The 13,610-nt window shown below is 44.3% G+C and overlaps 1 protein-coding gene across 4 annotated transcripts in view; it reads right to left on the bottom strand.

Moving 5' to 3' along the window:
- The window catches only part of LOC116821291 (butyrophilin subfamily 1 member A1-like), a 53,105-nt gene that overhangs the window by 22,183 nt on the left and 17,312 nt on the right, over positions 1 to 13,610 (bottom strand). For 3 of the 4 annotated variants that reach the window (XM_075069933.1, XM_032774354.2, XM_032774356.2), the window contains 5 exons: positions 13,316 to 13,597; positions 8,258 to 8,362; positions 5,813 to 5,833; positions 3,685 to 3,705; positions 1,361 to 1,381 (listed from right to left, as the gene is read on the bottom strand). In XM_075069933.1, the coding sequence (XP_074926034.1) occupies positions 1,361 to 1,381; positions 3,685 to 3,705; positions 5,813 to 5,833; positions 8,258 to 8,362; positions 13,316 to 13,597 (450 nt within the window). The remainder of the gene's footprint in view (positions 1 to 1,360; positions 1,382 to 3,684; positions 3,706 to 5,812; positions 5,834 to 8,257; positions 8,363 to 13,315; positions 13,598 to 13,610) is intronic. The other variant, XM_032774357.2, reaches the window with a different exon arrangement.

Below are 13,610 nucleotides of genomic sequence, written 5' to 3'. Positions count from 1 at the left end.
TCTTCCTGTCCTTGCTCCACCCCCCCCCACCCCAGCACCTCCTGCATGCCAGTGAACAGCTGATTGCAGCAGTGGGAGGCACTGGGGGGAGGGGAGGAGGTGATTGGCAGAGCTGCCGGTGGGTGCTGAGCACCCACTGTTTTTTTCCATGGGTGCTCCAGCCCCGGAGCACCCATGAAGTTGGCACCTATGTGGGGAGGTGGGGGGGTAAGTGACTCCCACATTTGGGGAGGCTAAGCCTGAGCACTGGAAACTCCCTACAAGTGGGAGGTGCCACTGGTGCCTGGACTGTGGCCACGATCCCTGCCCCACCTGAGGCCAGCCCTGCTCAGCCTCCTCCCCCTCAGGCCCTGCCTATACTCCACCCTCACTCCACCCCAGGCCCTGCTCCTGCTCCTGCTCGGCCCCCTCCCCCAAGGGGTCCCACCACCCACTCCTCTCCACCTGAGGGGCTCTGCCACCCGTGCCACTCTGCCCCCTCACCCAAAGGCCCCCGTCCTGTCACCAGTGCCTCTGTGTGTGGGGGAATCAGGGGAAAGGAGAGAAGTGTGCGACTGTGGGGGAAGGGGCAGAGACATGTGAGAGGCAGGTGTGGGGGGTGCAGGGGAAAGGGGTGCAGAAGTGTGGGGGTGCTGGGGAAGGGACAGAAGCATGAGAGGCAGGTGGAGGATGTGGGGGAAGTGGTGAAGAGTCACAAAAGGCAGGTCAGGGGGCCACAGGAGAAAGGGGCAGAGAAGCGTGAGAGGCAGCTGGAGGGTGCAGGAAAAGGGGTGGAGAAGTATGAGTGGTGGGTGGAGTGGTGGGCCATGGGGTAAGAGGCAAGGCAGGAAGAGGAGTAGCATGGGTTACAGTTTGGAATGGTCTGGTCACTAATTACTACTAGAGAAGCAGGGTGGCCTAGCAGACACAGCACTAGAATTCACGTGACATGAGTTCTAATCATGGCTCTGCCACTGGCCTGCTGGGAGACCTGGGCAAGTTAGTTGTCCCTTCTGTGCCTCAGTTTCCTGATCATGAACTAAAGTGCTTTGACATCTATGATGAAATCTCTTTACATAAGAGTTAGGTACTATTATTTCTTACTAGTCTCTTGTAAACCTTCCCTCCTTGGGAACCCCCTGCTCCCTTCAGTCTCATCGGGAGTATGGGCTATACAGGGGTAAGTGAAAGGTCAGTCCTTAAAAGTATTTTAAAATCCTGGTTGCACTAAGACTTCCCATAACATAGCATGCGGATTATTGTTAATAAGTTATTGACATTACCTGTGGTTTTCCAGTTGACGTTATCCCTTAAATAAAAAAACTTAACAGCACACAACTTCACATAAGAGGTGATATTGGGGGAGGGGAATGAAACTTACTGATATTTTCAAGAAGTTTCCCTAAAATAAAACAAATGGATAAAGACTTAAGATTTTTTTCACTGAATAGAAATATTAAAGAGTTTTCTATTTTATTTTGATTTAGTTTCAAGAAAACCAGTAATCAAATTAGAACATCCGCCACTGCAACAAACTACCAAGGAAAGTGATGGATTCTCCATTTCTTGATGTCTTCAGACCAAGACTGGATGTCTTTCTGAAAGATCTGCCGAACACAGAGCACTGGACTCCATAACGGGGTAACTGAGTGAAATACTCTGGCTTGTGTTATGCAGGAGGTCAGACTAGATGATCTGATGGTCCCTTCCAGCCTTAAATCTGTGAATGAATTACATTTGGATTCATGATACAAGGTGGGTGAGGTAATATCTTTTATTGGATCAAGCTCTGTTGGTGAGACAGACAAGATTTTGAGCCAAACAGACCTCTTCTTCAGGTCTGGGAAAGGGACTCTGAGCTCATAGCTGAAAGCAAAGTGGAACAGATTAATTAGCATATATTGTAAGGGACCATTCAAGGTAGTGTCCCATTAACACCTGCAGTCACGGGACAAAAAGAAAGGGTTAGTGAGTTACGGATTGTTGTCATAAGCCAAAATCCAGTGTGTCTAGCGATCAGGCAGTGCAACAGAGGATTCCAACAGGGTGGAGGCACCCACATGACAGATTTACATCTAGACCAGCTAGCTGTGGTTGATGAGTCATTAAGGAGAATCAGTTCTTTCAGTGGGCATCTCCAGAGGATGGTGCACAATGGAGGCCCAGTGACTCAGCGGGGCATGTAAAACATGGGATCCCTGACTCCATGTTTGTGCCAGTAACTTTCCATGCACACAGGGTGAGGGTATAAAAGTGGAGACAGTGACATAATTTCTTTGTTTCTTCCCCGTTCCACATTTCTGGACAGGGGCGGCTCCAGGCACCAGCATGCCAAATGCGTGCTTGGGGCGCAATATGCCTAGAGCCGCCCCAGTTTCTGGACTACAGTTTCTAACAAAGAAGGGCTTTGAACAATGGACCGAGGACCCCAGTATTTGGGATGAACCAGAGACTTGTTGCAAGCTAGCAGATTTAACATCACTGCTATTATCCTGACCTACAGACTCAAACAAACTGCAATGTATCTCAACTCTCTTCCTTTTGAAAACTATTAATAAGCTTTAGTTTTTAGTTACTAAAGAATTGGCTATCAGTGGCATTTGGGGGGAAGATCTGGAAGAACCTAATATATGTGATTTCTGGTTTTAACAATCATGTATCACAGAAGTCTGGTTTGTCTGGGTGGTGCATGAGGGGCTAGAGGGCCTGAAGGGGACTGTGTGTGGCTTCATAAGAACTAGTATACTAATTTGGGAGCACATATTTGTTACTGGCTTGGTATATTCTTTTCACCACCAGTTAGGGGCACATGCCCTGTTTTCTGGCAGTCTGACCTGAGACTGGAGTTCTTGCTGTGTCCCATATCAAGCAGTGTGACACAGACTATTGCAGACCAAAGGAAGGGAGCTAGTTCCAGAGCTCACAGAGAATGTGCTGCCAGTTGCCTTCTCCCCAACCCTATTGGTGTCTAAATCCCCTAGGCACCCAAGCTTCTGCCTTTGGACATGCACACAGAGGCGCTCAGTGTCTTAGTTCAGACCTAAGGCTTGGGGAGATACTCTGGCTAGGCATTCTCCTGTCTAGCCTGTGCGGCCTGATCCAGTAGGCATGCCCAGACCACACATTACACACAGAAATGGTGTGAGCCACCAGATCAGGAAGACTGAGTGAAAGTGAGGAAGTGAGTGTCAGTGAATCTGTCCCAGAATACCCAGTTGCTAGGGCACTCACCTAGGGTGTGGGAGACCCAAGTTCAAGTCCCCACTACTAATCAGGCAGAACAGGGATTTGAAAACAGCTCTCCCACATCCCAGGTGACTGCTTTAACCACTGAGCTCCAAGCGGCTCAAGCAAATTGAAGGGGAGAGGACTACTGACCAGAAGAGTTTGGAGGGAATTTATACTTCCTGCAGCCCCAGAGAAGCCCTCTTTCACCTGGACTGGGCTGGCAGCACCCATCCACCTGGAAAAAGGACAGGGTTTCTTCATGACATGGTGTGAGCATTATGGCTATAGTGAGGTGGGGGGCTCTCTCTCTCTGTCTGGAGTTAGGAATTGCAATTCTTAAGTCTCTTTTAGGACCTAGTCTTTGGTGAGTAGATTAAAACAAAGCTAAAGGATACAAATGAGCATAGAAGATTATACTAGACCTCCTGAGGTCCCTTCCAACCCTGATATTCTATGACTAAGAAGAATGTAACTTACGTTTTTCAGCCTGGATCTTCCCTAAGGAAAGAAGATAGAGAAAACAGATTAAAAAAAGAAATATCACAACACTGAGCTTCTGTTTGAGTGCAGACTGAGAGAAAGGACCATTTTTATTCTAAGCATTCTAACAACTTACATGGCTATTATGCTTGGCAGAATTCAATTTTTTTAAATCTTGATGGATAATGTTTATTTTAAGTTTCTTTATATTTTTATCTATTTTATGTTTATCTGAATTCCTACAGTCGAGGGAAATTGGGGTGGTGGTGCTGGTGGTGTCAGACAATAATTTGAGGACACTAGACATGAGATTGAGGAAGGTCAATTTTTATAACCATTAAAACCTCAAATTCCCAGTGACTATTTGTCAATGTGGCCAATCCTGAAAATGTATATGGGAGTGAAGTTACTCACCTGCTTGAGGGCCGACCGATACACAACTGTAGAACTGGATGGAAAACATTTTTCTTGCCCCTCAAAACGTCTCAAGAACTATGGACTTGTCAGCAGTTTCATGAGACCACTCCCAAATGTATTTGAGCAGACTGTATGACAGTTATTGTTCACATGCAACTGGCTAACCTTCCCGCCCTCCCTTGCCATAGTCTTATAATTAAAACTATGAATAATTAAAAAAAAAAAAAAGTATTTTCAAGAGTTCAACTTTTCTTCCTAGCTCAAATCAAGAGAAAAAGTCAGGGGATTTTTTGAACTTCCACAAACTGAAAAACAGAACTTTATTTCAGTTCATGTCAATCAATGTTCTGTTTCAATAATTTCACCATGACCTGCTAACTCCTGTTAAAAATACAACCTGCTTTGTCTTCATCAGGGATTTTACCTCTGGTTAGCTAACACATATAAGTCCAATGTTAGCATCTTGTTTTCCTAGTGAAAATGCACGCATAAGCATCTTAGAAAATCTCACTCTGTGAACACTGATCCAGCAATTGTTTATGCACATGCATAAGTGCATGCATAAGAGTTTGCAGGATAGGGGCGTAAGGTATTTAAATATGTTCTGACTGCAGAGATGCTGAGCACAAAGCTCAGTGGGAGTCTCTCCGAGCAATGGGTGAACATTGAGGCATTCCTCTCTCTATGGATTTAGGTATCTAACTTCAGGCTACTATGGGTACTTCTACATCGCACACTCCTTACAGAAGCATGCAGAGTACAAGCACTGCATGCCCCCCTCGCATGGGGACAAATAGCTGTGCAGATGGTGAGGCACTGCTTACGTGCCTAGAGTACAGACATGCCTGAACCTGAGGGCTATGCACTCTACACACCCAAACAATTCTTCCCCCACTTACACTGCTGTTTTTAGCACTGCAGTGTCCTGCTGTCACCCTGCTTCTGGAGCCTTTCCTCACTGCCTCCTCCCTGCCAGAGCCTTCACTGACTCAGACCACATTGCCGTGTGGGCACTGCCTGCTTTTCACTATGGCCTTGTCTGCACTACCACGGTAAATTGACCTGTTACACTACTCTAGCTACGTTAACAACATAACTGGAGTCCATGCAGCTTAGGATGACTTACTGCGGTTTCTGTACCACCCTGCGTTGATGGGAGATGGTCTCCCATTGACTTACATTAATCTTCTCATGCCGCTGGGGTACTGGAGTCAACCGCAGAAGAAATCTGCAGTTGATTTAGTGGGTCTTTACCCACTAAATCGAACCCCACTGCATCAATTGCAGCAGCCTCGATCCCTGGTAAGTGTAGATATTGCCTATTACATGTAGCTACATACACCCTACATTTCACTTCAAGTGGTGTGAAGTCTACACAGCCTATATGTGATTCATCAATCCTTATTTGCTCTGATGCATCTCTCCCCTGTGGCATTGGGATTGTGATGATAAGTGTACCCCCTTTGCAAATCAAGCCAGTCCAGGGGATTTCAAGTTTGGCACCCAAAAACTAAGGTATCCAAAGTCACTACTTGTAGTCACATTTGAAAATGCAGAGCAACATTTCCATTCACTTTAGACCATGAAATTATGTCTGCTTGGACTTGCAAATATTTCATTATTTAAAAAAAATTATATGAAATAATCAAATTAAAATACTGTCAGACACACACAGGTATGAGGGCATGAAGAAGAGGGAATAACTTACTGATTTTTGCATGAAGGTTTCCTAAAACAAAACAAACAAGTGTAAGTGAGTATAGATTACTTAGGCTCTTTGGTTTCAGTAAATGCATCTAAAGAAAAGTCTTCATAGCCTCATGATATAGTTTTATTCTATTTTTATGCTATTAAACATTCTTAATGATTCCACTGTGTCTTTAAAATGGCATAAAGAAGCTACAATAATAGAATAACATTTCACAGACATTTTGCATTCACTTTCAGCATCAAGGTGAATCCAGTCATGTGTAAATCATGTAGTAACCTTGAAAATCAAGAATGCTTCATAAATCATTCCAGAGAAAGATGTGCGAGCCTCAAAGAATAAAAACAAATTAATATCTGGAGAACATGATGTGCATTTAGAGCCAGATATTTAAAGGTATTTAGATGCCAAATTTCTATTGATTTTCATGGGATTCAGGCACCTAAATACTTCCAAATATCTGACCCTTAGTGTTTCTTTCATAATAACTGCATCTTGTCAGCAGTTCTCCATCTGTTTAACACTTCTTGAACGCCAAGACGGGTCAGTTTCCCCTTCCTATCTTTGCATTATACCAGTTTACAGATGCAGAGATCTATACACAAACTTTACTTATAGTGACTTATAACTTTCTCAAGTTGTCTTTTGTCATGAACTCTCTCATGCTTGGTATCCGCCCCCACACAATGTTGTTGTTGTAGAAAGTTCAATAAATACTTCTTCAAACATTGTGTTTTCTATTACAATTTTTCTCACAAAAGTAGGTATTTAATCAGTCAAATAGCCCTTGTGCATAACACATCACACACATGGTGTGTCAGCATTATCAACTCCAAGTTTTCAAATAGCCTGACTCAGGTCTTGACTCACGGGACTGGATTAAAAAGTGAGATTTAAATAAATGATGTTTTCTTATTCATCTTCTGGTGTTTAAGCTGCTAGTAAACATGTTAATCTGGGAGGCTGAAGAACCCCCATCGTTAGAGGTTTTTAAAAAACGGTTAGACAAACACATCAGGGATGCTCTTATTTAATCCTACCACAGAGTGGACGGATGAACTAAGTGATGTCTCAAAGCCCCTTCCAGTCTTACATTTTTATCATTCTATGGCTTGGACCTTTTCTCCTCAACCATAAGTGTTGGTATCAGATTTCTTTTTAAAAGGTTGAGATTCTCTCACAAATAAATTTTTCCAATTGCTGCAGCTTTGAGTGGGGGAAATGAGTGAGAGACTTGTACAAAAATTGTGAGAACTGGCAATCCCGTTAGTGTGGTGTTCAGTGATCACTCAGGCCCAGATGCACAATGAGACTTATGTGCCTGAAAGCCTCTTGTCCCCCTGTCCATTTTGTGTGGCATTGGGCCTACTCCGCCATTGTATTTGCAAGAAATAGCTCAGATGCCTGAGTGCAGGAGAGGGGCTCATAGAGAGACACCTTTCTCCAGCTCAACTGAGGTGCCAAACTCGGAGATAGGGCATGACTCAGACTACATCCTTCCGCCATTGGCTAGTTTAGATGGCCCCCTGCCTGGCGTTCTGGCTTTTGTGGCTCTCATTCTTAAGTGCCTCTCTCTCCCCAGTCATTGAACAGGGAGCCTGACTCGGACTCTGTGGATTGCAGTGCTGTGCTAGTGATTTTCTGGGTGCCAGAACATTAGCCATCGTGATGCTCAGCATTTTAACACTCCAGTCTATGTGTGGCTCCAGGTCTTGGTGTCTCAGCAGAACAAGAGGGAGGATGGGAGGAAGTACAGCGTTCACAATTTGTTCTCCAGCCTGTTCCCTTTGCCAGAGCAGTTTACAGAGTTACAGTCTGGCCTGAATTCTACAAGTCACCAGGAGCGCTGATCTATACAGGGCTCTATGTTAAGTAAACAGTGAAGCATCAGGTATGATGACAGCCAGCCAGGAACTGGAAGAGGGGTATGGAAAGGTGAACAAATTGTACTAGAGGCTCTCTTCGGAGGGGAAGGAGGAGGATTTGGGCTAATTTGGATAACAAACGAAGATTGTCCATGTCATTATTAGGGCCAGACCTCAAATAAATTAGTGGCACAATTGACTAACCACTTTCCATGCACAGCTCCTGTGATAGCACATGCATAATAGCTCAGACTGTGTTTATCAGGATAATCACATGTTCATACTAAACGTAAAATGCTGCACCATGGTTATAGCCCTGACTCTGCAAAACACTTCAGCACATGCTTAATCAAGTGTGTAATCACATCCCTATTCAGCTGAGCCTGGTCCTATATCATTATCATTTTCCCTTCTTCTTTCCTCATCTGCTGCATTTTCAGTGCCTGCCTCTTTCATCCTTTCTATGCTGTTCTGTCCTAGTCAGTTCTGTCTTGTCCATTTACCAAGCATCTTTTCTAAAGAGGAAATTTTTTTTCCCCCTCTTATCACATTGTATTCACCTCCCTCTTTAGGTCTTTACCTCTTAACTTGAAGAGAAAAGCAGCAATGCCTATCAAAACAAAGGCAATAACCAGGAGCGCGCACAGAGCCACCATCCAGGGAGACACCCTTGGGAAAAAAGGACCTGAAAAACAAAACCCCAGAGAGGTGTGGGAGTTTGGGAGAATAAAATATTTGTATCTCGGAAAAATACATCCCGGCAAGATTTATGAGATAGGCTGTAAATGCTCTTGTCTGAGCAACAAAAAATGCCAGAAACTGATTTTAAACACTGTTTTAGCTACATAATTTCGACAGAGTTGGGAGGGATGGAACTGCATCAAACAAAGTGAAGTGAGGATCCCATATTTCTAATGTGGAAACCAGCCAGAAGAAAGAGTGAGGGAGGGGAATATGAAAGTGTCACAAAGCAGAAGTGAAAGGGCGGGAGGGGTAGGAATGTGTTTGTTTGTTCCTCAACATACTTTTAAAATAATGCCTGCATGTGGAGAGAAAAAAAATCAGCACTCCCTGAAGTAATAGCTAAATTTAGGCCATGTACAAGTTAATGATCAGAATGCTGTGAAACACATCGCACACACAGTCATTTAATAAAAACTATTAAAGACAGCAAAGATATGAATGGAATAGGAGCTATTTCTGTATCCATTGGCCAAACCCAGGTTCCAACTTTGAGAAAAGTGGAGGAAGGGGAACTGTAGCTCATTTCATTTCTCCATTAAAGTATAGGTTTAATTAATACACATAAGCCTAATATCAGTTCTCTTCCTATCAAATTCACCAACTCCCCCACACAATTTTTTAAACTTTATGTCAATGAAGTTGATAACATTAAAGTTCACTCATGTAATTAGACCCATACAAATGACAATTTTTCAGTTCGCTATCAGTTCTGAAAAAATAATAATAATTTTGGGTCAATCTGAAAATGATTTACAAAAATTCTGATGAACCAAAATATAAAAATTCATTTTAATTTTGAATTTTTCTTTAAATTGTTGCAATTTTTAAAAATAAAATTGGAGGCAATTCAGAAATGAGTCATTTCAATTTGAAAAATCAAACTGTTTCAAAAATGTCAAAACAACGTTTTGTCTTTTGGGGGTATTTTTTAGATGAACAGTTGAGTGAAACTGACATGAATTCTTAATTTTTTTTTTCTGAATCTGCATTTTTGCTTGGAAAAAAGTTTCAGGTAAAAATGTATTAAAGTTAGGTTCAGGTTTTCACTTTGGGTTTGGTCCTGCCAGACATTAAGCATTACGACGCTGAACAGCATGTAAGTATAACCCCGCTGACTTCCTGGACCTAGTCAGCTTCTTCGTTTTGTATAAAGAATCCAACCTTAATTACAATCTTAGCAACATGAGCAAATATTGAGGGTTGAAATAAGTGCCCAGGTTAGGTGTTCAGCGTGTTACATGTTTGGGGGGTGCGCATGTCGTCGTGAACAGGATTTGCACTATAATGGGGGAAGATCCATGGGTTGTGCCCAGTGTGTTTCTTTATCTGTTGCAGGCAGAAATTCCTTGCAACAATGTCTGTCACTGTCAATAGAATTATGATCCATGGACATAACTTGTGTTTCTTTCTGTCCCTTCCACCCTCTGTGTATGGGCTAGAGACACTATCACTGGCAGTCACTCTACCAATTCAGGTCAGAGTTCCTCACCATCCAGATACAGACAACATATTGATATGTAACCACCAATCCACTCTGCACTAGCTGAATGGGCTGCAGATTTCTGTGCACCTCATTCAGTGAACAAGATGCAATGGCTGGAAGTTGAAAGTAGACAAATTCAGACTAGAAATGAGGCACACATTTTTAACAATGAGGATTACGAACCATTGGCACAAGTTACCAAGGGTGGAGGCTGGATTCTGTATCACTGGAAATCAAGATTGGATGGCTTCCCCCCCGAAGATATGCTCGAGTTCAAACAGGAATTAAGTCAGGGAAATCCTGTGGCCTGTGTTACACTGGAGTCAGACAAGATGATCGCAAAACTTGGCAATGGGCAGACTGCTGGTGTGCTGAGACGACACCCTATCATGCTAACCAATGGCCTCACTGTTTATTCATACTCCCATGCCTGTCTATAGCCATCTGTTGTTTAAGCAGAGGCCCATTAAGATTTACTAGGGCCCTGGGCACAAAGAACATTTGAATGCCCCATGCCTAAGGGGCTCAGGGACACCAGAAGTGGGGGACCCAGTGGGGTTGTGGCCCCCTACTTTTTAACATGGGCTTAGTAGCCTTGGGCAGGCATGGAGTAGCAGTGGCAGGGGCTATGCTTCATGGTGGGGGAGAGGATCTTCCTGCTACTCCTGTTCCCCTCGAGGCCCTGCCCCCTGGCCAGGCTGGAAGCCAGAGCTGGGCCCTGGTAAGAGCCACCCAGGGAGCCTGGGCCACTATAAGCAGCCCTTCCACCAGCCCTGGGGTGGGGGGGCAGAGACATGGGCCAGGAAGTCCTCTCAGGCACCCCAGCCTCCCTCCCAGGGCAGGTGGCTACTCAGTGGTCCAGGCTCTGCAGGCAGTTCTTACCACGGCCCGGGTACAGCTTCCAGCCTGGCCAGAGGGCAGAGCCCAGGGAGAAGAGGAGCAGTGGTAGGCTGCTGGGGGGGGGAAGATGGGGAGCAGGAGTTACACCATTCTGGCACTAGAGACCCCCCCCACATACACACCTACACACTTCTACACAGAGTCCGGCGCTCCTGTGAAGACCTCAAATTGGCCAGAGCCCCTGGGCACAGGCTCCATGGGCCTGTGTGTTAATCCACCATTGATTGTAAGACCCCTGGGGCAGGGACTTCCTTTTTGTTCTGTGTTTGCACAGCATCTGGCACATGACTAGAGCTCCCAGGCTCTATGGTTGTGATCATCATCATCATCATCACCACCACCACCACCACCACCACCACCACCTCCGAATCTGTAAAACCAGCCGTGACCCAGAAACCCATTGGTGCCCTCTGACAAAGGGTTTGCTACTCTGGGTCAGCAACTGCTGACAGGCCTGGGAAACTCACTGCACCGAACACCCCACTTTCACAGTATTTAACGGTCAAGAAAATGATGTAAGGGACTGTGGTGAATATAGGGAGAAAGGTAGTAACCTTTATGGATGCCAGTCCAGTCAGTTAACTATAAAATCCTTCTTAGTAGCTGTTCTCTACTTGCTGAACCTGGAAAGGGTTAAAAAGTCTCACTGCGATGCAGAGTAAACTTAAAATAAGCTGGCACCTGATCAAGGGAACCAATAGGGAAGCTGGACCCTTTCAAATTGGAAAAATCGGCTGGGTGCAGGCTCTCTGGGCGGAAGAGAGAAAACAGAGAGCAAATATGCTGTAACAAACTTGAGCCAGGTATGCATCCCTAGAAACTACTCACTGGAACCCCCAGATATGTAAGTAGATTAGGAAATGTTAGAAGATGCGATCAGAGATCTTTTTGTGCTAACCCCAGGTGCTTTCGTTTTGTTTTGCTTGTAACTTTTAAGCTGGACCCAAAGAAAGTCATTTTTGTGTTTAATCCCTAAACATCCTGTTTTTTCAGATGTGGTTCCTATATTGTTCTTATAATAAAATTTACCTTTTTTAAAAAAAGAATCCTTTGATTCCAACATCCTTGACAAAAGGTTGGTCAGTGCTCACATTGCTAAGGCAACTGGTTGGTATTTTATTCTCAAGCCTCCCCAGAAAGGGAGTGAAGAGGCTTGGGGGGATATTTTGGGGAGATAGGGATTCCAAGTGACCTTTCCGTGAATAGTTTATGTAAATCACTTGGTGGCGGCAGCAATACCTGTGCAAGGCAGAGGACTCTGAGCCTTGGAGGAGTTTTAAGCTAAGTTGGTAGAAAATAAGCTTAGGGCATCATTCGTGCAGGCCCCCACCTTCTGCACTCGAAATGGCAGAGTGGGGAATTTTAGCCTTGGCAGGGATCTAATAACAGATTTTGTCATACTGATCTTCCTAATGATTATGAGATGTATGTACAGATGATACTTAAGGTGTGTGTATGTACTGAAAATATGATCTACAAACTGTGCCCCAGGCAGAACGGACAGACAGGTTTCTTCCAGACAGGAGATAAGATGAAAATTCAGCATTGTATGTCAATACAATGGGAGCCTCAGCTGAATACAGAGTAAACGGGAATACTTGAAGAAAGCTTGCAGCCAGCATCCAGGAACCAGGGGAGTCATACAGACTTTGAGGACAAAAATGATAGATTCTGGGGTCTAAGAGGAAGACAAGACAGTTTGTATTCATCACAACACTTTTTGCATCCATGAGTGGTGGATCCTAGCCATGTGGGCTGGTGATGCTGGGAAGGACTGTTTTAGGCGAGAAACAACTTTAAACAAGGATTTTATTCTCTTCAGGTTAAGTTTAGCCTCTAATAAGCATGTTATATTTTTGTTTTATGTGTAACCGTGTCTGTTTGCATTATCTTTACTCTCTCTTAAAACTTAATCTTTGTCTATAAACTTATGATTGTTTTCACTATAATTATACCTCAGTACACGGTTGTTATAAAGGACCTGATTCTGAGTTGTATACTAATCAAGCTGTGTGTATACTGTTCCCTTGGGAAGAGTGAACCTGGTAGTTACTGGGACTGTCAAGTGGACAGGGGCTGGAAACTACAGGGGGATGCTTCAGAGGAGGTCGGGGCCTGGGATGCCCCTAGTGTTAACCTGCAAGGCAAAGCCAGGCTGGCAGATTGTTTGGGGGGTGACAGGCTGGTGGTGCCAGGAAGCTGACACCAGCTTAGCACTCTCTCACTGAGACAGGTGGTACCCTGGTGACTCACAGTCTTGGGAACCCCTAAGAAAGTGTCACGTTACTTATTCACTCTGGACAAGAGAAGACGAAGTGTCTGACATTTAACATTTTCAAAGACATTACCAGTAAATGAAAACGATGAGCACTCATGAGACCTTTAACAGTAGCTATCTTTGGTGCAAATACTTTCATATTATTGATCAGTCATAATTTATTTCACCAATTTTTATTTTATGTACTTATTAATTATTGGTGACCACTGTGTGTTGTTTGGATAGTAACTGACCTGCTATATAAACTGTCGACTCCTTTTCTTGGTTGAGGAGTGTGTTCCTGATATGACAGGACAGGCTCTGGTTAGAAGTCTCTGACATAATGATAGAACTCTGTGTCTCAAACAGGCCATTAGCCCCGCGGGGTTTTGTTTCTGACAGTGACGTTAAAGGCTGTCCACTGGGATCTCTCCACAGCACCTCAGGCTCTGGGTACCACCCAGCTGATCGACACACCATTCGAATCCCTCCATCCTGATAACCCTCAACAGAGATGAGAGGAGCAGAGCCCAGACCTGAAGGAAAGTA

This window comes from Chelonoidis abingdonii, chromosome 10 (genome assembly GCF_003597395.2).
Source record: "Chelonoidis abingdonii isolate Lonesome George chromosome 10, CheloAbing_2.0, whole genome shotgun sequence".
Classification (NCBI taxonomy): domain Eukaryota; kingdom Metazoa; phylum Chordata; order Testudines; family Testudinidae; genus Chelonoidis; species Chelonoidis abingdonii.
Note: the sequence above shows the minus strand (reverse complement) of the source record. Positions and strands in the feature narration are given on the sequence as shown.